The sequence below is a fragment of the Pristis pectinata genome, chromosome 6 (assembly GCF_009764475.1).
Source record: "Pristis pectinata isolate sPriPec2 chromosome 6, sPriPec2.1.pri, whole genome shotgun sequence".
Classification (NCBI taxonomy): Eukaryota; Metazoa; Chordata; class Chondrichthyes; order Rhinopristiformes; family Pristidae; genus Pristis; species Pristis pectinata.
Window position 1 is genome coordinate 29,378,601 of NC_067410.1, and position 27,993 is coordinate 29,406,593.

At 40.0% G+C, this 27,993-nt stretch overlaps 1 protein-coding gene across 2 annotated transcripts in view; it reads left to right on the forward strand.

Moving 5' to 3' along the window:
* The window catches only part of synpra (synaptoporin a), a 257,466-nt gene that overhangs the window by 158,570 nt on the left and 70,903 nt on the right, over positions 1-27,993 (forward strand). For both annotated transcript variants that reach the window (XM_052018774.1, XM_052018775.1), the window contains one exon: positions 14,725-14,849. In XM_052018774.1, coding sequence (XP_051874734.1) covers positions 14,725-14,849 — 125 coding nt within the window. The remainder of the gene's footprint in view (positions 1-14,724; positions 14,850-27,993) is intronic.

Below are 27,993 nucleotides of genomic sequence, written 5' to 3' on the forward strand. Positions count from 1 at the left end.
GCCATTCACTTCTGCCCCTCACAGTTATCAATTCATTCAACCTTTTATTTTTCAGTTACGGCACAAAGTAATTTCAGCAACTACATCTTGTTGAGAAATTCTTAACTTTTGGTTATGTTCATCATAAACTCAACAGAACCACCGATTAGTACTAATTTATTAGGGTTGATGTTGATTGATGGGGAAGTTAGAATATATTTTTCAATATGATTATAGCACTGTAGGAAACGGGAATACTGTGTGTACCTGTAAAACATTCATTATCTGATTTAATTTGATAAAGCGTTACAATTTTTTGTCCCGTATAAATTAAGTTTTTTAGCATGCTAGTCATTTTGATGACATTATTTCCTGTATATTATGCACTACTGATAAAGAGAGAAACTGTAATTGCTACTAACCATAACAAAGGCATGAAATATTAGACATTCAGCACATCTAGTAACATCCAATGGTAAAAATTCAGAACTGCTTCCAGTGAGGTGCCACGCATGCTATTTTAATCTATCTTTCTTTTGCCTTTTGATTGGCTTACAGCTTTTCTGCGTTTTTTTTCAATTTTCTACAATTGATTGCATTCAATTTAACCTATGAGATGTAACAACAAGAAGACCATTAATTGGGCTGTCACTTCTGACTGGCCCCTGTGGAGTAGTCACCTTCACCTATACACTGCGCTTGAAGAAAAAAGCACTTAGAAATAACTGCTGATTTATTTGAATTCCGGTTTACAAAAGCATGGTTGGCATGTTAAAGCTTTTTTTTGTCAATGTGGCTCTTAAATATTGCATAATGTGGACAATTGCTATTTTGTATCATTAAAAACTGTTTTTATGGTGCTTGATATATTTAGCAAGGTACATTAGATCATTAATTCAATCAGGTTGAATAATAAATGCAAAACTTTTGATCAGTGGACAAAAGGATTAAAAAAAAAGAGACCTGGTAAAGAGGATTTTGTCTCCTTGTAATTAACTTATCACTCTCTAAAATCTATTACTTGAGCTTCCACCAAATTTAGTTTAATTCTAATCTCAATGGTATGCATCTTTGTGTCAATAGTAATAAGGCAATAAACAATTTGTACAATACATTGAGCATAAAAAAAATCCAAAGGTCTTCTGCAGAAGCATAAGAGTAATTGGGTGCTAAGACAGAGAAGTGTGAAATTGTGATCAAAAGTTTGGCCATGAGGAGGGTCTTTGTGTTGTGGAGAGCTGGTAAAAATTTGGAAGATAATTCCAGCATGTGGTTGTAGGATGCTGATAACTGAATGAAAAGAAAAATGAATGCTCAAGTGACTAGGAGCAATGAGATGATGGAGTGAACATTACAAAGACAACAATATAATTGGATCGGTGAATTTCAGGTAGTGACATTCAGGTGGTGTTATTCTACACCCCATTTAGCACCAGACTAAATAGTTTGCAAATTGGATCAGGTGAAGTGGCACCTCTTAAATAGATTAGAATTGGAGTCCAATCCCAGTTAAGCAGCCCATTGCCAAAATGAACTGAGGGCACATTGTGGATGTTAAATTTTAACCCACCTCTGTCAAGGCTCTGAAAAAAAGGCTGCTCAGCATTATTTAAATAGATCCTCAGCTGCAATCAGTTAAGCCTCTAGTGAACCTGTTTATTTGATTATATTGGCAGTTTTAATTGAGTTTAGTTTGCTTCAACAGTGACATTTTGGGGCTGCAGCACAATCTTTTGGGGAGCTGATTCCTCAGAAACATACACCCTGCCAACATGACAGTGCTTCTTTGTTTTCTATTGGGATGGAGAATACTGAGGAAGAAAAAGAACATGCCAGCCTGTAGAAAGAGGGCAACAGAGGAAAAGGATTAGCAGATCTTACATCAGACATAACCACAGAAAAAAATTACCTTTATTCCACTGAGGAACAACATATCTGCTTCTGCAGGGAGCACATGACAGAACCACTTCACTCGTCTTGGGTGTGGAAAGCCACAGCCTAATTTGGGACAGTCAGCGTGGCTTTGTGCAGGGCAAGTCGTGCCTTACTAACTTGATTGAGTTTTTTGATGAGGTGACAAGGGTGATTGATGAAGGTAGAGCTGTGGATGTTGTCTACGTGGACAGGTGTTTGACCATGTTGTCTACATCGTAAGGTATTTGACAAGGTCCCTCATGGGAGGCTCACCCAGAAGATTAAGATCCATGGGATCCAAGGTGAATTGGCCATTTAGATTCAGAACTGGCTTGCCTGTGTTGCCTGTAGAAGACAGAGGGTAGTGGTCGATGGAACTTATTCTAGCTGGAGGTCTGTGACTAGTGGTATTCCTCAGGGATCCGTACTGGGACTTCTGCTGTTTGTGATGTATATAAATGACCTGAATGAAAATGTACATGGGTGGGTTAGTAAATTTGCAGATGATACGAAGATTGGTGATGTTGTGGATAGCATAGAAGACTGGCAAAGGACACAGCAGGATTTAGATCAGCTGCAGATATAGGCAGAGCAATGGCAGGTGGAGTTCAACCTGGCCAAATGTGAAGTGTTACACCCTGGGAGATCAAACGTAAAGAGACAGTACACTGTTAATGGCAAGACCATTAAATGTTGATGAGCAGAGGGATCTTGGGGTCCAAGTTCATAGCTCCCTGAAAGTGGCTACACAGGTTGATAGGGTGGTAAAGAATGTATATGGCATGATTGCCTTCATTAGTCAAGGCACTGAGCTCAAGAGTCAGGAAGTTATACTGCAGCTTTATAAAACTTTAGTTAGGACACATCTGGAGTATTGCATTCAGTTCTGGTCAGCCCATTATAGGAAGGATGATGCTTTGGAGAGGGTGCAGAAGAGTTTTACCAAGATGCTGCCTGGATTAGAGGGCATGTGCTATGAGGATAGGTTGGACAAACTTGGGTTGTTATCTCTGGAACGGCAGAGGCTGAGGGGAGAACTTTTAGAGATTTATAAGATTATGAGAGGCATAGACAGAGTAGACAGCCAGTATCTTTTTCCCAGGGTTGAAATGTCTAATACCAGAGGGTGTGCATTTAAGGTGAAAGGGGGTAAGTTCAAAGGAGATGTATGGGGCAAGATTTTTACACAGAGAGTGGTGGGTGCCTGGAATGCGCTGCCTGGGGTGGTGGTGGAGGCAAACATGATAGGAGCGTTCTAGAAGCTCTTAGATAGGCACATGGATGTGAGGGAAATGGGAGGATATGGACATTGTGTAGGCAGAAGGGATTAGTTTAGTTGGGCATTTTATTACAAATGTAATTGGTTCGGCACATTATTGTGGGCCGAAGGGCCTGTTCCTGTGCTGTACTGTTCTATATGTCTTTGCACTAACTGCAAATCAGCACTGGGCTATGTACTTTATTGGTGGCTTTGCAGATCACTGTGACCTTGAATTCCTATGCCTCACAGTCATTCCAGGTTGCAACAGATGGCACCCTCAACATCAATCAATATGCAAAGCACTGCTGTATGAAACAAGTGATGAATGTTCTCCACTTAAGAACAATGTTCATTTATTTTTTCAAAGAGAATAAAGCAAGAAACAAGTGTTCTGGGCTTTGTCCAAAATGTAGGGCTTCCTCAAATGAAGGATGTCTTTGATTGTCACATACCTTTGCATGCTCCACATCAAGTACCCAAAGCATATGTTAACCAGAAGACCTTCCATTCAGTCAGTGAATCTAGTACGTATTTAGAAGCATTGGATCACATGGTTCTTTCTCTCATTTCCTGGTAGTTCTCAGATGTATTATCCTGGTGCTTGCCAATTCTCTCTCTGCTCTACCCAGCTCATGGGATGTCAAGCTGGGTGCTTGAGGACAAGGAACATCTGCTAAACATTTGACTCATGATCCTGTTCAGCACAGATGTGTGTTGCAACATGCTGAGGAGTACCACAATGAGAACCATACCCCTACCAGAACTCTGACTGACCAATCACTGGGCATTCTCAAATAGCAGTTGCAATACTTTTATAGTTATGAGGCATTTTGCAATGTAGATCTGAAAGAATGGTGGTATACTGCATGTTTCCTAACTTTTCCATACAAAGGAAGAAAGCCTTACAGCAAACTGGGGAGAATGAAGTGGAAACACAGGAGCTGGAGGTCAAAAAGTAGTTGTGGAAGAAAAGGAAGAGGAAGGCCTATGAATCCTTCTTACAGCCAGAGCTCTCCAGCAAGAAGAGTCTGTTAGAGCATGATTTTGCGGCTGTGCGTTGGGACCCTCTACTTCTGATGTGCATGAAAAGAGCAGAGAATAAAAGATCAGCTGTTGGTAACATAGATTTTCAAAGACAGATGAGAGGTTGTTCAAGGCAACATCAGTTTGCAACAAACATGAGAACAATGTTCACTGAGAAATAAGATGAGTTATGTAATCAAACATTATACAGGGCCTGTCTCCAGGCTCTTCAGCCACACTTCTACTGATGTGCCTCCTATTCACAACTTTCATTTCTGCTTCTTCTAATGGGGTCAAATGTGGATGGATAACAATCATCATCTTGCGCATTTGTTTGTTGGAACACAAATATCAACATCTCCAGCGAGAAGAAAGAGAACATTAGTCTGACTTCATGAAAGGAAGGGGATGTGTTATGATAGTGGTAATGCTACACAGAAGGTGGAGAAATGACAAATAATTGTGGGGAGATTAGCAGGCACCATGTAGTAGCAGAAGCTGTTCAGTGAAGTATGCTGCTGTGAGTGGAGAGGAGTAACAGGAAATCAGTGAGAGGCTGGGCTTTATGTAGTGCAGGGCCGAGGAGAAATTAGGAGAGATGTAAGTGGAATCTTACATATGAAGTCAAAGTCAGGTCAGTAAGCTTCTGGCATTGGGGACAGTTTTCTGGTTGTAATGTCTTTCATTCTGATCTGTTCAGTCAACTCTTTCCACTGGTGTCAAGCAACATGCCTTGATATCTTTCTGTTGCTTGCAACATTACATTCTTCTTTCTGATGCTGCCTCCATCAGAAATACCAGCACGGCATCTGCTAATCAGGAGGACCCTCCTTCCCTGCAGTATCTGCCATTTGTAACATACAACACTGATTTGGTTAAGCAAATGCAAACTGAACGCCTTTAAGAGTTGCAGGATGCTTTAAATAGCATCACTGGAAACCTGATTCTCCTACCTGATCTATCTGGACTTCTAACATTTGTGTTTCTGGTGGTTGTTGAACTTCTTCCCCTTGACAGATGGCATGTTTGTAGTTTTAGAGGTTATGGCTTAAAGTTTCACATTTGATATGAAGGAAAACAGTTACTCTCATGATCCTTCTGGAAACTGGTGATAGAAATGAGGGATAGAGGTTTCCACCAAGCTACATATGAGCCTACTAAACCAGACAATGATGGGAGATATTGGGAGCCAAAGATCCCAAATTAACAGCAAGTATCAGCTGGCATTTAGATGAAGCATCTCCATCTGACCATTTCAAAAGAGGTAAACACAGCATTCATGCCTATTGTGCCAAGGTTCAATGACAGAAATGGTACCGATAACAGCTACAGTGAAACCTCTGTCATCCTCATCTCGTTCTTCTAGGGTCAATGTTGGTTTGCCTTATACCTGTCTGGGAAGAATGTTAGTGTTATGTTCGTAAATGTGAAAATTATAAGCAGTTGTTTCTGGGTAGGGATTGGGCAGATGGTGGTGAAGGGACATAATAGAAGTTACTTATGAAAACATTCTAAGACAACTATTGCAGCAAGGAAAGCAAAAAAAAAGCATAAGCAATATTAAAGTTATTTTTATAATAAATATGTTATATATAAATGAACAATAAAGTATCTAAGACAAAATTGAAGATTTCTTCCATTGGTAAGTTGTTTAGAACATTTTAACAGTGATAGGGGCTTTCTTATAACAGGACTACAAATTATGTTTAGATTGATGGACACCCATTTTGACCATTCATTGTTAATGGGTAGAAAATGTAGTCTACAGCATCTACATATAGTCTAACATAAGAAATAATCTTGTTAGAGCAAATTATGCTGTCAACAATGACAGATATAATCACTTTGTACTACAATTGGAGATATTTTTGACTTGTTCCCTTTGCAAACTCTTAATAGTAATTGTTCTATGGAAGAAAATCCAGATTCTCTTTGGTGCACACAGAATGTTATCTTCTCATAAAATCATTGGTTCATTTTGTTTTTATATTTAACTAAGTGTTTTTTTATACCACGTTAGCTGTAACGAGTAGTACTGTGGTATGTTAGAGAGGAGCACCTCTGCTTTATGGAATGACATGAACTGTGGATATAAGCAAGCTAGCTTTTGACAGAGGGCAATCTTTTTCCATAGACAAGTAGACAAGGATGGTAGTGGGGTCATGTGTGACAAAGTTGGTGCAAACAATGCCATCTTGTTTTCTGGAGGAATTTATAATCTACCAAAGACTAAAATTCTAAAACCCTGTTTCAGTCTGTGCATGGGGAGAAGGATGCAAAAGTTAATCAGAGGAGAATGCCTTGGTGATCTCCCTAATTAAAAAGACAAATGGAATGTTAGCCTTTTTCTCAGGCGTCAAAGCTGCAGTGGGGAAGAAGCAATGCTTCAGTGGGACTAAATTTACTCTGATGCAAAATTGCACCTGCTTTGAAAGCGTTTTTCAACAAAGATGAACATCAAATGAATATACTCAATCCTGCCATGAACCAGTGAAATCAGCCTGCATTTTAAAGAAGACAAAAATATTCCTTGATAGATTTAAGAGCAAAGCTGGTAAAAAGTGATTGCTGAGAATGGGTTTGTCACAGAAAAAACATTTTTAGTCAGTGTGTCAATCTACTACCAGTGGGGAATTCAATTTTAAGTAACTAAATATGACTTCTAAATATCAAGAAAATACTTTCTAGTTAGATTTGGGTACAGTGGTACATTTCTTGATAAATTTATTATATGCCTAACCTTTGTAAATATGAAATTTGAGATGCACTGAATGCAGATGTGCTTAAAATTCCATGTGAGTTTGTGAGGGTTACGGTGATTTTGTGTAAATTGATCCAAATAAATATGCCAAATGGAGCAGAAAGCCCAGACCCAGTTACGCAGAGGTATGATCAAACTCCATTTTAGGGCAGCACACCTGAGGAAGGATGTGTTGGTTTCAGAGCAGCGCAGATTTACCAAAATAATATCAGGCCTTAGTGTATTAACTTGTAAGAAAAGGATGAGTATAACAGGCTTGTTTTCCTCCAAAGTATAAAGACTAGGGGATGATATAATTGAGCTGTTGAACTCTGCTTAAAGTATTTAATAGGGTCGATTGGGTGAAACGTTTCCTCAGATGGGCCTAGAATTTAATTCCCCTGATGCTGAAAAGTGCTATGCCAACAAAAATAGGTGTAATTTGGAGCAGACCTGAACTGTGCTAATTTCTGCACTTTGCGGGAAATTCAACTGCTAATTTTCCATTGGGATTTTCATTAATGCAGGAAACGGCATTCTGGTGTGAAATTCAGCAATGGTACTACATCTGTTTTTAGCCTCCCGGTGTGATTTTTCAACCTTACCTACTGAGAAGCCGACAGTCCATTTCACTCCCAGAACAACCAGCTTTCACAAACATTGCTTCCCTTGAGGCCATGCCATCCTAAAGGAATAATCAAACTCAAAATGTATTCTTTGCCAGCATTCTGCAGCCTGATGTGAACTCTAAACACTGCTCACACTTAATACTGAGCATTCCTTGCACCTCCAACTGTATTTTTAAATACAAAATTGACTATCATTGGGTGATTGTCCACACTTAACATTCTCTTTGCTGGATACCATAGAAACAGAGACAGCCCAGGCAGCCACACAGACCATGTGGGAGGAAGGACATCACCCAAGACCTTATCCAATGAGATTTTAAAGGGACCCATGCTCACAGCTAAACTTCTCTGATAAACAATGTCTTTGAAGACCGTGCTTCACCAAGGCAGTCCTTGCCATGATCTGAGACCGGTGATCTGCCATCTGCTGCAATGACAAAGAGGGCCTTGCACACATGCTTTGATCAATCTTGCAGTCAAAGAAAAGGTCACTGTCATTCTCAATTTCCTAACCATGGCCCCTGATTTATTCCCCTCTCCCCAATAGTTTGCTGCTCACTGCTCCATACAGGAGGTCATCCAGCCACTATACTCAAGAAAGGAAGGTTTAAAAAGGCCTATCACCTGAACACACCCATCCCCTGCCTGTGTGTGCTCCTCCCCTCCCCCACCTTCTTTTTCTGGCTTCTGCCCTCTTCCTTTCCAGTCCTGATGAAGGATCTCAGCCTGAAATGTCGGCTGTTTATTTCCCTTCGTGGATGCTGCCTGACCTGCTGAGTTCCTCCAGCACTTTTTCTCCAGATTCCAGCATCGGCAGAATTTTTTGTGTCAAGGTTTAATCTATTCTTTTCAGCTCAGATGATGAGGCAGACCAGGCATGAGGATTTGCTTGTATTTCAGTCTTTCCCAAAGTATAGTTACCCAAAGGTTTACTCCAGACAAAGATCTCATGAGTAACCATCTGCCATGACAGTGGAACATCAGCATGCACACAGTACCTCTCTTCTGGAGGTGATCTCCTCTATTAAAAGCTCAGAGTCCCTGTCAATAAACATGGATCACATTCCCTCCCCTCTCCTACCTCTCTGTAAGCCATCTTTTGCAAATTGTTGTGACAGTGCTTGTGCAGTGTGTGTGCCCCTTTAAGGACTGGATCCCAAGGTTGCAGCTATGTTTCTAGGTGCTGAAAGGTATACAACATTGTAATGGATGACTTGAGTAGTATGTGCTTAAACCTATAAACATACCATTTGACTGCCAAACCTGACAACCCCTTTTAATAGAAAAATCACAAGCATACTAGCCGCTTGGAAACAGCATCTCCATGTTGTTTTAGCACTTCCGTTGGAGATTCACCAGACTGGTGTCTGGGATGGTGGGTTTGTCAAACAAGGGGAAGTTAACTAGACTAGGCCTGTATTCACTAACATTACAAGAATGAGATGTGATCTCACTGAAAATTATAAAATTCTTACAGGGCTTGACAGGGTGAATGCAGGGAGGATGTTTCTCCTGCCTGGGATGACTAGAACCAGGTACCAGAGTACAAGAATAAGGTATAGGTCATTTTGGACTAAGATGAGAAGAAATGTCTTAACTCAGAGAAGGCATATGGTGTATTGTCCTTCATCAATCGGGGAATTGAATTTAGGAGCCGTGACGTATTGTTGCAGCTATATAGGTCCCTGGTCAGACCCCACTTGGAGTATTGTGCTCAGTTCTGGTCGCCTCACTACAGGAAGGATGTGGAAGCCATAGAGAGGGTGCAGAGGAGATTTACAAGGATGCTGCCTGGAATGCGGAGCATGCCTTATGAAAGCAGGTTGAGGGAACTCGGCCTTTTCTCCTTGGAGAGACGGAGGATGAGGGGGGACCTGATTGAGGGGTATAAGATGGTGAGAGGTATTGATAGGGTAGATAGTCAGAGGCTTTTCCCCAGGGCTGAATTGGTGGCCACAAGAGGACATAGGTTTAAGGTGCTGGGGAGTAGATATAGAGGAGATGTCAGGGGTAAGTTTTTTACTCAGAGAGTGGTGAGTGCGTGGAATGGGCTGCCGGATATGGTGGTGGAGGCTGATATGATAGAGTCTTTCAAGAGACTGTTAGATCGGTATATGGAGCTGAGTAAAATAGAGGGCTATGGGTAAGCCTAGTAATTTCTAGGGTAGGGACATGTTCGGCACAGCTTTGTGGGCCGAAGGGCCTGAATTGTGCTGTAATTGTTCTATGGTCTATGTTCAGAGAATGGTGAATCCTTGAAATTCTCTACATTGGATAGTTGTAGTAGCTCAATCATTGAATTTACTTGACGCAGGGATTTCTGGACATTAAGAGAATCAAAGGATATGGAGATAGTGGAGGAAAATGAAGCTGAGGTAATGGATCAGCCATGATCTTGATGAATGGCAGTGCAGGCTCAAACAGCCAGATGGTGTGCTCCTTTTCATATTTATTATGTTCTTAGGCTGTGTCTAATTTTGAAGTGATAACATATCAGAAGAATTTCACAAAATGGATTTTGGAAACATAGTAGTCCCACAATCCAAAAGTGACTGAGATTAGAAAATTAAAACAAAATTGAAATTTAAACACAAAATGTGGAAAACATTCAGCAGGTCAGACAGCATCTGCGGAAAGAGATATAGAGTTAACATTTTGGGTCAGTGACACTTCATCAGAGCATACTTTGCAATAAAACTGAGATTGACCAACAGATTTTTTCTTATATAAGTATATTAGGCAATATGGAATCAGGGCAGGTAAGTGAGTTCACATACAGATCAGACATTTATTTAATTAAATTGTGAATAGGCCTGAGGGATTGAGTGGCCCACTTCCATTCCTATCTTCCTGGCTTAAGTATTGCAAGTTGCTAGGCAAGTCAGACTTTGGCTCAGACCAAGATTGCAAAAGGCTCCTGTGATGGGGACACATTGTTAAATTGAATATATTGTGTTTTTAATGCTTCAACATGCCCTGGAGGAGATCAATGCATTGAGGTGTGTGACACACTTACATTTTGAAATAAGGCAATGTGTGCTGTATTGGATATTTTGCACCTATGTTGCTTCTGAAAAATTAGCCACAGTCACTCCTGTTCTCCCACTCTATACCAATAAATATTTAATAAGGATATCTTTATTTCCATCTGGGTTTGCTGTTCTTCCAAAGGCAACTCACTACATAAAGTAAAAAGTTAATTGCATTAGAAATTACCTTTGAACTTCTTCAATGCATATGAAGATGAAGGCACAGATACTGTGATTCTCAGAGTTAAGCTGTTTGATATGCAGATCAAGTATCAAAAACAATTACATCAGAGGCTGCTTTTCCTATACTGTCTACCTGTCTGTGTGCCTATTAAGAAAAGATGCCTTTCATCTTGGTCATTGTAGCCTTTATTAGAATTATACAAGTGCTGTTGACTTTTCCCATTCTCAGCTTCTATTCACTTGATTGTTTCAATGATCAGGGAGAGGAAATGGGAGGTTAGAAGTAACAAGTAAAGAGATTGGAGGTACATAGGATGTGTTGGAGATAAATCACATTGCAATTGTCAGATTTATCAATTAAGCAAACATTAATGCTTAGAAATTGCTTCCATTTCCATATTTTTAAAGGACAAATACAATATAAAAGCTGCTGAGGCTATGCGAGATTTTGTTAGCAATTAATTTTGGGTCAATTAGGGACTCTTGGGGAACTGGCCTGGGTTTGTGGCACAGGAGCCAATCGGCTTATTGCCTGCTGGTGGTGCTGGGGGTGGACATCGGTGAGAGCTTTTCCTTCCATTGTACTGCAATTGCTATAGAGCTGTGGCAGCACAGCCCATTGTCCATGCTGGCTCTCTGCAGAACAATCCAGTCATTTCCTATTCTCCCACTCTATCCCAATAGCCTACAAGTTTTTATCCTTCAGCTGGCAATCTAATTTCCCCATGAAATCATTAATCATCTCTGCTTCCACCACGCTCGTAGACTGTGAGTTCCAGGTCATTACTATTTGCTATATAATAAAATTTCTCCCTCATAAAGTCCCCCACCCCCATAACCCTTGCCAAAAACCCAAAACCTGTGACCCCTAGTCCTTGTACCTTAGGTAAAGAAGAACAATATTTCTCTATATATCTTATCTAAAACTGTGACATTCTTATATATCTCTATCAAATTCCCCCTCAATCATTTTTGATCCAAGAAGAACAAGCCCAGCTTCTCCATGCTAACTATGCAGATAAAATCCCTCTTCCCTGAAAACATTCTGATAAATCTCCTTTGCTCCCTCTTAAGGATTTTTACACACTTCTGAAGTGTGGTGACCAGGTCTGGACACCATCTTCTAATTGTGGCTTAACCAGACCTTTATACAGGTTCAGCATATTTTCTCTGCTTTGTAATCAATGCCTCCATTTGTAACATTCTTATGTTTTTTTTAAACAACTCTTCCAAAATTTCCTGCCACCTTCAAAGATCCATGCACATGAACCCCTAAGTCCCTTTTCTCTTGTACACTCTTTAACATTATACCATTAAGTCTATATTGTCAGTCTCCACCCCTTGTGTCAAAATGTATTAACCCACAGTAGCCTGCATGAAATTGCATTTGTCACTTGTCTTCCCATTCTTCTGGCTATCTTCTTGATGTCACTGCTTGTCACACCTTCAAGTTTGATATAATGTGCAAATGTTTTAATTTCAATCTGTTTTCCAATATTCATGTCATGGGAAAATAGTGTCCTAAGACTGACTTTTTGGGAACACCACTGTCTATCATTCTCTATCCTGAGAAACAAACATTTACCATAACTTGCTGTTTTTATCCTTGAGCCATTTATTTTCCCATGCTGACACTAATCTTTCTATTCTATGAGCCTCAGTTTTGTTATTTAGCCTTTACATGGGACTTTGCAAAATGTTTTCATAAAATCCACGTAAACAGCAGCCAATGTGTTCCCTTCATCAACTTTTTTCCATTACTTCATCATAAAGTTCAGTTAGTTTAGTAAGACAAGGTCAGTTTTTTTATGTCCTTGCTGACTCTCCTTAATTGGCTCAAACCTCTCTACGTCCCTGACAATATGTTCCTTGATTTTCATTTCTAAAAAATTACCTACCAACAACAACTGAGCTATAGTTATTAAAGACATTCTTATACCCTTTCTTGAACAAAGCTGTCACACGAGCTACATTTCAATCCTTTGGCACCTCCCTTCATATCTGGGGAAGATCGGAAGAATATGGCAAGCATTTCCATATCTCCCACTTTCTTCAGCAACCTGGAATGCAAGCCATCTGGGCCAGGCAACTTATCCTTCACAGTCCATACTGACCATCAGTTTTTAACCCATTCATCTCCACTTGAACTGATATTTTGTCAGTGTGCTAAGAATTCTTTCTCACTTCTCAACTGTCAGTATAGCAAAGACATGATAGCTGTCAGCTCTGCCTGTACTGTATGTTCCAACAGGAACTGCAAGGGTATATGTTAATGCATGATCTAGTGTGCAAAACACCATAGTGATACATTGACCATATTTTATCCAATTTCACAATTTTTAGGGGAGATCCAAGTGACTGGTAGTGCTTTTTGTGTAGCACACCAAAAGAGACTGAACTCTAACTTCTAGGCATAAGATTATAGGCTTATAATTATTCCCCAGATAGTTTAAATTATTGTGCAAATCAAGCATTGAGTTGCTTTCCTTGCTTTAAAACAGTGTATGCTGGGCATTTATTTTCTGGTGCTTTACATCAGGATTAAAGGATAATTATTAATTTTTAGAACAGTATCCCATTTTAGATTATTGGAGATATGTCTGTTTTAATAATAGTCTTTTATTTAAAACCCAAGTGCAGGATCATGGGGTAAAGACCAAACCATAATTCTTCTGTTTTTATTATTCCACATATATCAGCTCAGTCTGGTATCCATTTTATTATGTAAAACTTTTAAGTATTTCACTATTTCAAAAAAAGCCAAATCTCATAATTTTTAGGTTATGTTTTCGATTACATTGCACTACAATTAATCACAATCAATAATCTCGTCTGTGAAATATATTTTGGCCTGGATTTTATGTTTGTTATGGACTGTAATTGTTCCTTAAACACTGAAATTCTGAAGTTGCTCTCTGAGATTCCCTGAGCCTCCACAGGTCATATTGTTTCGAATCCTTGCTTGCTGATAAGTGAATCAGTGAGAAACCAAAGTAGTTACAAATTATTCTCACAGAAAGAAATGTATGTGATCATTTATTGGGGATTCTAAACTTTCTAAATCATAATTATTGCTTAACATAATCTCTAGCAAAAAAACTATTCATGTATGGATTGTGGTTCTCTTAGTTGATTATTTCTGATGATTGCTTACATTTAAAACAAGAAGATTTTTTTTCATTTTTGTTTATGACATTTGAACATCTACATTAATGTTGTGGGTATATTCTGATCTATAAAATATTTTAAACACTAGTTTAAAATTGTGGGCTTTACCTCCTGATTTGAAGAAATAAGCTTGCTTGATGACTTCACTATTGCTGGACACCAAATGTTCCCTGTAACTAATGGTTGCTAATGGCTGACAGTAAATGCATTTGGGAAATGTGATACCCATTTTGTGGACTTCTTTCTTCAAGGTCAGAGGCAAGCACCGCCACTTTCCCTCTGATGGCAAACTGTGGGCCATTGCATTTATTGAAAAAAACATAAAATAGGCACGAGAATAGTAAAATGAAGACCTTTGGCCAGTTTGATGCATTAAAACTATGTAAAATCTTAAGTAATTTTTAAAATGATTAAATTTTAAAAAATTAATTCAAACAAATGCTAGGAATTAATTAGAAGCAATAAGATAAAGTAAAATATTCTGCTCATGGTAAGTGTTTGATGTTGTGCAATGTTCACCAGTCGTGGCTTGCTGAATAAATGGATATGAAGTGCGTCTGGTCTCTCAGCTCAGCAGATTAGTGCTCTATTGTGTGTAAGTTCTGTTGCAGAAAAGGAGGTCAAATGCATTGATCTCTAGTTCATCTCTGTTTAATTAATTTAATCCATTTTGATTAATGAGTTGTATTACAAATAGCTTTTTTAGACTAAAAGCTTTTCATTCTGCCTTGATGGTAAAAAAAAACTACAAGAACTTGCCATAATAGGTCAAATGTCTATTTTTTTCTCTCTCGGCAGATTTTTGCAATCTTTGCATTTGCAACATGTGGTGGTTACTCAGGAGCACTGAAAGTCAGTGTGGATTGTGCAAACAAATCAGAAAGTAACCTGAACATAGAGATTGGATTTTCTTATCCTTTCAGGTATGTTTTTTTTGTGTTCTCACTATGTTGAGTATTATAATTCATTGTAGGAACTACTAACTCTTTCATCAGTCAGACATGTGTCTGAAGTTCTTAATGTGATTTCATTATGCTTTAAAATTTTCTGAGATTGCTTTGCTGAATAATGTTTGGAAGCTAGTTAACTAATTATTCTGTCCTAACATTTCTTTTTATATGAATTTTCATTTGTTTATGGTTAAAACTGATACAGATGTCCTCAGGTTATGAATGCCTGACTTATGGACATCCCTACATACAAACAAGCTCCCATAATATTAATAAATTCAAAAGTCTGATGTGTATATATATATACATTTATTCCTGTGAATAGCAGAACAAGTTCCCTCTCTCTCTCCTTTCTTAGTGATTGTCCTTTCTCATCAGTCTTATGTGCTTTTGATGCCATTCATTACAATACTGTGAAGGTACGTTTACCATGTTGAGTGATTTTAGTGTATTTTCTATCTTGTGGACAAAATCGACATGTATGTTTGTAAAAATGGAATCCGTTCATTACCTGGAGTGGCCTGTAGATCTCATTAAAAAGGAATGCGTATTGCCTAAAATACTATATAAAAAAAGAAATTAAACTTACCACTCCAGAAGAGTAGCAACGCACACATTTTGCTGTAGACCTAGTCACCTGACCTCAGTCTGACAAGATCCTACCACTGAGAAGCAAAAAATTATAGATGCTACAAATCACAAATTTAAAAAAGTGCTGAAAATATTCAACAGGTTGGGCAGTATCTGTGGACAGAGAAGCAGAGTTTATATTTTAGGCTAGTAACTAATCATCTGACCCGACTATTGGCTGTAAAACAGTTCAACTTCTCTTGGTGTGGTAAACATGTGCTTCTTTTCGTACTGATATTCACTCCTGTTTTCCAATGGCTCCTGTTTGGACCTCCATATAGAGCTTGCAGCTGCTGCATAGCTGCTGCTTCACCTGCTGGGAACTGAGTCAACGCTTGAAGAACTTTTCCCATATTAGTCACAGTACAGTGCCATCAAGGAAAGAAGGAAACAGGGTGAATAGGAGAAAAGCTGCTATGTTGTGGGCACTCTCCATGTGATAAACTGACCCAGTCAATTCCCATGGCCTCTAAGCCACTATGAGCTGTGGGTTGATCAATGAGCCAGTGAACATCACATGCCAGTTGCGAGAATAAAAAGGCTGCAACCAGTGAAGGGAGCTGCAGTCAATTTATTTAACACGTTGGTCATTGAAAATTGCGGCTGGGATGTGTGTCCAGGATAATGATGTGAAAGAGTCTTATTACCAACCTTTGAATGGTTTGCTCCTTACTTTCTGTGAGTTAACTGTGAAGTGCCATCAGTTTCCCTCAAGAGCTTCAATTTCTGCCAGCAGTGGAGGAAGCACTGTGCAGCTTAGTTGTGCAAATGATGACAGGCAAGCACCACTTGCATGAGGTAAATCATGGCCAGAAGTGGCCAGCCCAATTTCTGGATGGTCATTAATTGACAGGGATGTAATTACTAATGATCTAATGTGTCCACAAATGGCTATGTGTTATTTACATGTTTAACAAAAAAAGGTCCAAATAGGTCCACTTGTAGGCATGCATATGTTAGATTTGGGTCAGGTTTGGTGCATGTTATGGTGATTCATTTGACTGTGTAGGGCGTTGCTGTGAAGTTTAGTTTAGTGAAGTACCACATGAATCCAGTATTTTTTATCATTGTTTAGTATTTTGTTCTCAAACAAGATCACAAGATCACAAGATAAGGGAGCAGAAGCAGGCCATTCGGCCCATCGAGTCTGCTCCAAGGAAAAGGGAAAAAGAAATGGGGTTGGGAAAAAAAGAGAGAAAAGAAAAAAAAACTATTCTAATCCCATTTGCCAGCCTTATCCCCATATCCCTTGATACCCTGACTATTTAGATATCTGTCTATCTCCTCCTTGAATACCCCCACTGATCTGGCCTCCACTGCTGTGCGTGGCAAGGAGTTCCACAATTTCACCACCCTCTGAGTAAAGAAACTTCTCCTCATCTCTGTCTTGAAACTGTACCCTCTAATTCTAAGATTGTGCCCTCTGGTCCTGGACACGCCCACCAAGGGAAACAGCCTAGCCACATCTACTCTATCCTTACCTGTCAACATTTTAAATGTTGCTACGAGGTCCCCTCTCATCCTTCTGTACTCCAGCGAGTACAGTCCAAGAGCCGACAAACGCTCATCATACTTAAGCCCTTTCATTCCTGGAATCATTCTCGTAAATCTCCTCTGAACCCTCTCCAACGTCAGCACATCCTTCCTAAGATGCGGGGCCCAAAACTGCGCACAGTATTCCAAATGAGGCCTCACTAGCGCCCCGTAGAGCCTCATCAACACTTCCTTACTTTTATACACTATACCTCTCGAGATGAATGCCAACATAGCATTCGCTTTCTTAACCACCGATCCAACCTGGTGGTTAACTTTTAAGGTATCTTGTATGAGTACCCCCAAGTCCCTTTGTACTACCGCACTATCAATCTTCTCTCCTTCTAGATAATAATCTACCCGCTTATTTCTACTTCCAAAGTGTACAACTGCACATTTCTCAACATTGAATCTCATCTGCCATTTCCTTGCCCATTCTCCTAAACTGTCTAGGTCCCTCTGCATTCTTTCTATTTCCTCTATGCTCCCTACTCCTCCACTTATCTTGGTGTCATCCGCAAACTTAGCCACACAACCATTTATTCCATCATCCAAATCATTGATGTACAAGGTAAAAAGGAGAGGCCCCAACACCGACCCTTGCGGCACACCACTAGTAACCGGTAACCAACCAGAACGAGATCCTTTTATTTCCACCCTTTGCTTCCTGCCAACCAGCCAATTCTCCACCCATTTTGCTACCCTGCCCATAATTCCATGACCTCTCATCTTATTAATCAGTCTCTTGTGAGGCACCTTATCGAAGGCCTTTTGAAAGTCTAAATACACAACATCTACCGCCTCTCCCTTATCCACCCTACCTGTGATTTCTTCAAAAAACTCCAATAGGTTGGTCAGACAGGACCTCCCCTTCACAAAACCATGTTGACTAGGTCCTATCTTGCCTTGCGCCTCTAGGTATTCGGTAACCTCCTCCTTGAGGATAGACTCCAATAATTTTCCCACCACTGACGTCAGACTAATAGGTCTGTAATTGCCTTTGTGCTGCCTCCCACCTTTCTTATACAACGGAACTACATTTGCTACCCTCCAGTCCTCCGGAACCATGCCAGAATCTATCGATTCCTGAAAAATAATCGCCAACGCCTCCGCTATCTCCACAGCCACCTCCTTCAGAACCCGGGGATGCACCTCATCCGGTCCGGGAGACTTATCAGCCTTAAGCCCCTTTAGTTTTCCAAGCACCTTCTCCCTATTAATCTCAATTGAACTCAGCTCCAATTCGTGAGACTCCTGACTAATGGGCACATTGCTTATGTCCTCCACGGTGAAGACCGATGCAAAATATTCATTCAATTCCCTTGCCATCTCACTATCATCCATTATAATACCTCCTGCACCGTTATCAATTGGTCCTATGTCAACCCGTGTCTCTCTTTTATTCCTTATGTATTTAAAAAAAACTCTTAGAATCCTTCCGAATGTTGTCCGCCAGCTTCCTTTCGTAACTCATCTTTGCTTTCCTAATGACCTTCTTAGTTTCTCTCTGCAGATTTTTAAAATCGTTCCAATCTTCTGTTTTCCCACTAATTTTTGCTACTTTGTACGCCGCCCCTTTTGCTTTTATTTTATCCTTCACCTCCCTCGTTATCCACATCTGTGCCTTTTTTCCATTCAAAACCTTCTTTTTTCTTGGAATATATCTGTCCTGCATTGTCCTTATTTCCTGTAGAAATTTCTTCCATTTTTCCTCTGCCGTCCCTCCAGCTAACTTACTCCTCCAATCAATTTGGGCCAACTCATCTCTCATACCTTTGTAATTTCCCTTATTCCACTGAAATATCGATACACCAGTTATCAGCTTCTCCTTCTCAAACTTGAAACTAAACTCAATCATATTGTGATCACTTGTTCCCAGTGGTTCCTTTACCTTTAGTTCCCTAATCACCTCGGGTTCACTACACAGCACCCAATCCAAAACAGCCGATCCCCTGGTGGGCTCCTCAATAAGTTGCTCCAGAAAAACATCCCTTAGACATCCCACAAACTCACTCTCCTGAGTACTACCGCCTTGCTGCATTTCCCAGTCCACCTTCATGTTAAAATCCCCCATAATTATCTTCACATTGTCACTCTGACATGCTTTTTCTATCTCAATCTGCAACTTATGGTCCACTTCCTGACTGCTGTTCGGGGGCCTATATATGACTGCTATTATTGTTCTTTTACCCTTGCTATTTCTCAGCTCCACCCATAAGGATTCCACCTCCTCTGACCCAATGTCCTTCCTTTCTATTGATTTTATATCGCTACTAACCATCATGGCCACACCTCCCCCTCTGCCTACCCTCCTATCCTTCCTATATACTGTATACCCCTTGACATTCAGTTCCCAATCACATCCATCATGAAGCCACGACTCAGTGATTGCAACAATGTCATATTTATTAACCCGTAGTTGTGCCACTAGGTCATCTACTTTATTCCTGATGCTACGTGCATTTAAATATAGTATGTTTAGACTGGTATCTGCTATTGATTTTATTGTACCTCTATTGATCAGCAGATTATCCTGACTTTCTACCTGTCCATCCTTCTTACTATCTTCGCTACCTACTATCTTAGACATGTTCGTGTAGACCTCATCCCCTATCCTAACATTCGGTATCCGAACATCCTCATCCCCGATCCTAACATTCTGTATCCTAACATCCGGATTTGTTGTACTTCTATTATTCAGTAAATTATCCTGACTTATCACCTGCCTGTCATTCTTGCCATCCTCAATGGATTCGTTTCTATACACTTTCTCCCTCACCTTAGCATCTTGTAACCTAGCATCCTGGTTACCATCCCCCTGCCAGATCAGTTTAAACCCTCCCCTACAACTAAATTAAACATTCCCGCCAGGATATTGGACCCTTTGGAGTTTAGATGCAACCCATCCTTAGCAAATAGGTCTTGCCTCCCCCAAAAAAGGTCCCAGGTATCCAAGAATCTGAAGCCCTGCCCCTTGCACCAGTCACTCAGCCACGCATTTAACTGCCAGAGCTTTCTATTCTTCCTGTCATTGATACGCGACACGGGTAGTAGTCCTGAGATTACTACCCTTGAGGTCCTACTTTTCAACCTTCTCCCTAATGCCTTGTATTCCTCCTTCAGGACCTCTTCTCTTTTCCTACCTACATCATTGGTACCTACATGTACCAAGATTTCTGGCTGCTCACCCTCCCCCCTCAGAATATTCTCGACACGGTCTGTGATATCCCGTACCCTGGCACCAGGGAGTCAACACACCATCCGAGACTCATTATCGCTATCGCAGAATCTCCTATCCGTACCCCTTACTATCGAATCCCCAATAACCACTGCATGTCTCTTCCTCTGCTGGACCACAGTATCAGACACGGTGCCAAGGTCCTGGCTGCTGAGGTCTTCCTCTATGAAGTCATCCTCTCCAACCGAATCTAAAATGAGATATCGGTTTTTGAGGGGGACTGCCACTGAGGTGCTGTCTACATAATCTTTATAACTCCTGTCTATCTCCTGCTCGCTCTCCCTAACCAACCGAAGGTCATCCAGCTGCTGCTCCAGACTCTCAATCCGTTCCTTGAGGAGCCGCATCTCGGTGCACTTTGCGCAGATGTAGTTATCAGGGAGTCTGGTCGTCTCCCAGGGGCCCCACATCTGACACTCCAAACACAACACTAATCCCAGATGCATACTGCTGAATATCACTGAGCTCAACACTAAACTAAACTAATAACTCACCCCTCTCTATAATCTCACCTCTTTCCCGCTCTCGCCGAAGCCCGTTGAGCCAAAGCCGAACCCACTCTGCTCCCTCTCACTCAGCTGCCCACTCCGACGCTGCCCGCTAGATATGCTCGTCTGCTTTTTAAATCGCCCGCGCGCTTCCGGGTGACGTCACGCGCCTGCGCAGTCACTTGCCGCTGTCCCGAACGCTAGAAAGAGAAAAAAAAAACCTCGTTATTTTCCGGCAATCTCCGCTCTCTCGTCGCTGGAAAGAAAACTTGAAGGCGAACCTTCGACTTTTAAATCGCCCGCGCGCTTCCAGGTGACGTCACGCGCCTGCACAGTCACTCGCCGCTGTCCCGAACGCTAGAAAGAGAAAAAAAACCTCGTTATTTTCCGGCAATCTCCGCTCTCTCGTCGCTGGAAAGAAAACTTGAAGGTGAACCTTCGACTTTTAAATCGCCCGCGCGCTTCCGGGTGACGTCACGCGCCTGCGCAGTCACTCGCCGCTGTCCCGAACGCTAGAAAGAGAAAAAAAAACCTCGTTATCTTCCGGCAATCACCGCTCTCTCGTCGCTGGAAAGAAAACTTGAAGGCGAACCTTCGACTTTTAAATCGCCCGCGCGCTTCCGGGTGACGTCACGCGCCTGCGCAGTCACTCGCCGCTGTCCCGAACGCTAGAAAGAGAAAAAAAAACCTCGTTATTTTCCGGCAATCTCCGCTCTCTCGTCGCTGGAACATATCAAACTCTATTTGAGCTTGTAATATACTATGTGGCAATGGTCAACTGTAGTGAAGTCAGATGTGGAAGAACAATGTAAAAACTCAGGTTCATTTTGGATTTTGATTGGCCATAGTTGAGTTGGGTAAAGATCGGAATTTAGTTTTCCACGTAAATCTGATTAAAGGAATCTTTCTCCATTGGGTGGAAAAATAATATGATATGGAAAATTTTAACTCCTGTTGAATTAATTGTATTACCTGAGGACAAAACTACTTTCTGGATCACTTTCTAAAGTAAGATGGACTAATTCTATGTAATTAAAGACCTCACATCCAATCATGTAATGTCACGTCTTTAAAAGGGCTAAAATTCCAACGATTCCTATCACTAAGGTAATAATATAAATAACCCAATAACCACTTAATTTATTTCATTACCAATATAACATTGAACTGTATGATTAAATGTGAATGGCTGAAAAAGTGGCCAAGTGCCAGTGAGAAAGGAAAAACCAGAAGCAAACCAAGTGTTCATTTTAAAGCTTCTTTTCAATATCTATCCAGTTTTCCAAGGTTCACATATCGAGAGAGGAGAATTTTAAACCCCAAAACTAGGTGTGATTGGCAACATGTGACAAGGGTTAAATGCAAAAGAAAATCAGTTGGTCAGAAACCCAACATGAACATGCCAATTTGGTATTTTCTGCCTGGTTATAAGTTCTGGCAATTGATGTGAAAATGCACGTAATACCTAACTTCTATACACAGGTGTCAGCTGTAGGATGTTGCAGATAACAGCTCATAAATGCACTAAATTGGTGTCAAGTGCTTTGTTTCCAAATGGAAATTAATTTTGTCACTGATGAGGCCGGTTGGCATGAACAAGAGCTAAGTTTCGCAACTCTCGTTGGACTCCTAAAAGTCAAGAGGGTTAGCCACGTGGCTGTAAAGGCATCCCTTGATCTGGTAGAGTGTTCACCAATCAGAAAAGATCCCATATCATTAAAGGTCAGTTGACCTGCAACCACAAGAAGATCTTTTTCCAGCTGTGGAACACTTACATATATGTGTTAATTAATTTATAATAATTTAATCAAGTTTCTAGATAAGGTTTCTTTATTAGTCGCATGTACATTGAAACACACAGTGAAATCATCTCTTGCGTAGAGTGTTCTGGGGGCAGCCCGCAGGTGTCGCCACACTTCCGGCACCAACATAGCTTGCCCACAACTTCCTAACCCATACGTCTTTGGAATGTGGGAGGAAACCGGAGCACCTGGAGGAAACCCACGCAGACACAGGGAGAATGTACAAACTCCTTACAGATACAGGACGCTAATGTACTTTCAAATAAATTCCAGGACTGCTGTCAGGATGCAATCATCCTACACTTTCCGAATCAGAATCAAAATCAGGTTTATTATCACTGTCTTATATGATGTGAAATTTGTTGTTCCAACCATTCCCCTCCAACTGCTCACTGAAAACATGATTGATTACCCCAGTGAGGAGCCAAAGTAATGAGGGACAGAGGTGCTCCAACAGAAGCCGTCTGTCCAACTTCTTGAGCAAGCCCTTAAATGTATTTTAGATTCCCTGACTTCTTTTCAACATGGTCCAGGTATAGTATCAAGAATAGTGGTGCTCTACTACAGGTAGCAAGGGTTGGAATCAGTCTCTTTGAATAAGGAGAAAGAGGAGGACAAAGACTCGGCCAGTGTCCTAGGAGCAGAACACATTGCTGCATTGAGTTCCTGGATGCTGGATGACAATCTCTCTTTGCCTCCCTTCCACACCAATACAATCCAGTCCAACAAACAACCATACACACCTTCTCTGACCCCTGTTGCTCAAAGGGATACCATGGTCTCACTATTCCACAAAACTTAAAAGGGAACTTATCATTTGGGTGCGAAAGTAGTGTCAGAAAATGTTTTGAGATTGAGCACAGTGGCGCAACCATATGTACCTTTTGTAAGAGGTTTGATAAAGGCCACCAGTACAATGCTTTTCATATGTCAGCACATTGCAGTGTGGGAGTACAAAATGTGCTGCAAGTCAGATGCTGATGTTGAGTCCAAGCATTCTCTCTATCTGTCCACCCAGCACAACCCTGTCATAAGAATGATATTGCTGACATTCATCAGAAGATTAAAAAGTCTGTGTTTATTTCTCTTTGGTTTTAATTATTCGGAATTATTCAACATAATTTAATGAAATTTATATTTAATTTTCATTATTTTTATTATTTTTCTATTTTAACTATTTAAAAGTATTTCAACCACTTAAAGTATAGAGAGAGGTACATCTGCATTCAGAGCCAGTGTGAGGAATGATGTGCTTCAGTGGACTTAAGAAGCAGAATGAGGGGCCTGAAGTAATATGCAAAATGAGATCCATGTGAATGTGTCAATGTGCCCACTCTTCCACATGTAATGAGGTCATTAAATTGCTTATGACTTTGAGTCTCAAAATGGGATTGACATTCCAATTGCTGACTTCTGTGGTTATCTCCAGCTTTGTGTTGCTTTTGGCTGTGGACTTCTCCCTGCCACCAGCGGGGAACAAGTTGTCTTGCACTCCATTACAGCAACTGACACAACATTCAAAGAAGCATTGGTAAATGATGAGGTGCCCTTGACACCACCATTTTCCCGTGTACCTTCACTTTGAAGCAGATCTAGAATCCATGAATGTGTGTTTAAATACTCAAGCTGGAATTGAATCAGGCATGTGGTTGTTGCATGTATTCTACCCAATCAGCTGGGCATCCTGGAACCTAGGAATTGGATCGTGCTGCATCTGTGCTGCCTTAGCTTTTCTATATATGGAGGGCTGAGTGATCTTGTGGATGGAGTGGGTTCTGAGTGGCAGCAAGACCTCAGCAGACCCACTGCTTAGGCTCCATCCCTGGAAAGTTCTGACAACCTTGTACTGCTATCAAAGGCTTTTGAATGCCAATAATCAGATACATTTAAAAATTATTCGTATAGATGTAACTAGTAGAAAAAATGTTTAAATGTCAAAAAATATTCAAACCACTGCAAAATACTAGCATATAATTAAAATATTTATAGTGAAATTAAATATCTCAAACCCTTACCTGGGTTTACCTTTTCCATTAGGTTGACAATCCCACTCAGAAGAAGAGTCCAGATCTACTCCACATCAGCTTTCCGCTGCTGGATTCAATGAAAAATCCAGTAGAGCAGCAGGAGGTCACATACACTCACATTTGACCTTCAGTCATCTCAGACTTTAGAATCATCGGCTGACTCTGCCCAATATGTTAATGGAATGACTAACTTAAATCTGCCCCAAGGAATGTACTGCCAAATAAATTAGATCTCCTGTCACAGGCAAGCTTTCCTGCTCCTATGCATTGGAAAGATAATATTCAGCTCACATTCTCCAATAATATTTTATCTTCAGTTTCTTCACTTAGAGGACCATATATCTAGAAATAATATTTACAAAAACTAACAAAAAATATAATAAAAGTTCCAATTGTGAAGTTCCAAAATTGCTGTTTAAAATTCTGGATTCTTTCAGGTTGTTTCCCTTAATATCTGAAAATCCAGGACCATGTTCAGATTTTCCAATCAATATTGGGAGTGAGGTTTCCAAGCTGCTGTTTTGTGTTTGAACATGACACATGAAAGGAAGAGAGATGACATCAGGAGGTTGTTTTTATTTGGTATCTGGGGAAGTAAAATTCCCACAGAGCAGCAAAGCAATGTGCATTAGATAACAAGGAAGAAAATTTTCAATGGTCATATTACCTTGGAGAAACTCTCTGCATGAGAAGGAAAACAGTTACAGGGCTCTGAGAAACAAGTCAGGGAGTGGTAGTAATTGGATATATCTTTCAACAATGGTCACATGCATGATGGCCAATGACTGCCTTCTATGCCATATGATTACAATTCATCATGAAAGTAAGAGAAGAGAAAATATCAGAGGTTTTACTTCTCGCTGGCAAGCGGGCAGGGGTGGTAATGCAAAGCCCAATCTATTTTTGGATTGATTGTAAGGCCTGGTCTATTTTTACAACTGGCTGACTGCACGTCCAGAGAAAAATATGTTGGTCAAAAGGCTGGTAGGTAGCAAGTCTCAGGAGTCTTAGCAGGTGGGAAAAGTTTGGTACCTGAGAGGACAATATCTCAGACTCTCCTGATTCTATGTAGAAAAGCTTTAAATTTACCTAGTGGGGCCCCTACAGGGTGCCTACCAGATGACACTAAGCAGAGTGCGCAGTTAAAATTACATTGAAGCCCCGAAGATACTATAGGGCTTTGGGTTGCATGTATTGATGAGGTTTTAGACTTAATCAGGCAGGTGCTGAATCACTGAATAAAACAGCAGCATTAAACTACCCACAAAGCAATAAATCAACTGCTTGAATTTTAATTCTCATTACCCAGTTTTCTGCTGGTTGGAGGTCATCCTTACTTTTTTTTATTATTTGATGAACAGTTACAAATCTTAAGCAAGATTTTAAGAAGGCAAGTGTAAACAAATATGTAAAATACTTGCATCTTAATTACCTCAGCAACAGGTAGTAGAGCAAAAGATACTTGCATTATCTAAATAACTGTGGAAAGGAAATTTGGAAGGGAAGATCATTTATTTGGCATCTTAAGCAAATTTTGTACACTAGCAGTAAATTACAGATATAATTATTCATGAGGAAGAGTAAGAGATGCAATATTTTTATCTGGAATTCACTACGTGAAGGGCTTGAATTTAAGCCAATGGGGAAAAAGAAATCCTGAAGACCCACCAGGTCATCCCTTTTTTCCCACCAGTCAAACTCCATGTAAACAATAAATGTCAAGCATGTAGAATTTGCATTTTCATTCATTTTTCTTAAAGAATGATAGCTTCTAACATGTACATACAGACTAATGATCAATGCCATTTGTTTGTGGAATGTGCTTGTCGTAACACTGGTGGAAAAAGGTCGTGAGAGTCAAAACATGGGCAGAAACCAAAAGGAGTTTGTAGTTATATGAAAGGAAATGAAGATTTTGTCAAAAGCCTGAGGTAATCTAAAATTGTTGTTGTTACCAATTTTGAATTATATGGACTGAAAGTTGATGCATCTATCCCTCGAGTGAAATTTGTTAATACCCGAAAACACCTGATTTTGCTGAAACCAAAATAACAACCCCAATCTGAACCAAAAATAAAACTGAAATGTTCATGCCCTAATGATATGTTTGTTTCACTGAATTCATTATGATATAGTGATTGATAATGGCTGCAGAGGGAATGTCATATCTATTAAAATCAGCATCCCAGGGTCCACCACAAATTATGCACAGAAGTATGACTAACAGACTAAAAAAAGGCTATTGCTTGAGGTATCCATATCTCAATTATTCAAATTATTCAAATATGTTTTGAAAGGTGTGGCCAATGAGTTCCTCAAATTTTAATAGACAAAGTATTCCCAATATCGTTAACAGACTATAAGACAAAATGAATACAGACAATGATGCATTAACCTAAAGAAATCCCTAAAAGTGTCCTTTCAAATTTTATGTTGCTCAAACATTGTTCATTAGCCTTAAACCTAATTTTGTAAAGTGTGAAATTATTATCATTCTGTGGGGTATCTCTATAAAACTTTTGATAAAATGAGCTAAGTTCACTTGGAATTAATATACTTAACATTAAATCTAGCCCACTATAATCCAAATATGTGAAATGTTTAAACCATTTTGACTTGAGGTGTAGTTAAATGTGTTGGAGCCTAATGGAGCTCAAAACTATCAAATTGAAAAGTTGGTCAAATTCAATTGATGACTGGTATTACTTAGCATTTAAATTCCTCTCCCTCATGTTGAAGAGTTTATTGCAAATTCTAAAAATGATACATTGCAACAGTTTTTTACTTGAACTTTTGATAATGAGGATGTGGAGTTAATGCCATCATTATTGTTAACCTGCTTGAATAAGCATACTTTTAACTGCACTGCCCCATCTAGAACACAGAAGTTACATTTGATAAACTTCACTCATAAAACTAAAAATCCACTTAGTGGCGTTTGTAAAAGCCTCTTAACAGAGAAGAATTACCTGTTCTCTTCTGGCATGCAATATGTCTAGATATTTAAGAACTGTTGCTAATCCTGAATGAATGAAAATATGCTGCTAAAACACATTTTCTCAGTCAGGTTATTTATAAATATATCCTGTTCAGGACTTGAGGAGATTAAGGTTCAGATTGAGGAAACTGAAAGGAATATAATACTGGAGGAAGACAACATATGATTATAATTGAAAGGGATAAGAATTATTTGCTTTAGAGAGGGATGGATTTTGGAGGAGAATATTTTAGCACTCTTTAGAATGAAGGAAGGGCCAGAACATAGAGTCAAAAGATTAAATAATGGCATGTGAAAATGAATTAAAGTGTTGTAGCGGCTGCTACCGCGACGCGAGAATAAAGACACGAGTCTGCAAGCTGTAGAACAAGACTGATTTATTTACCCGCCTTGCGCGGGCC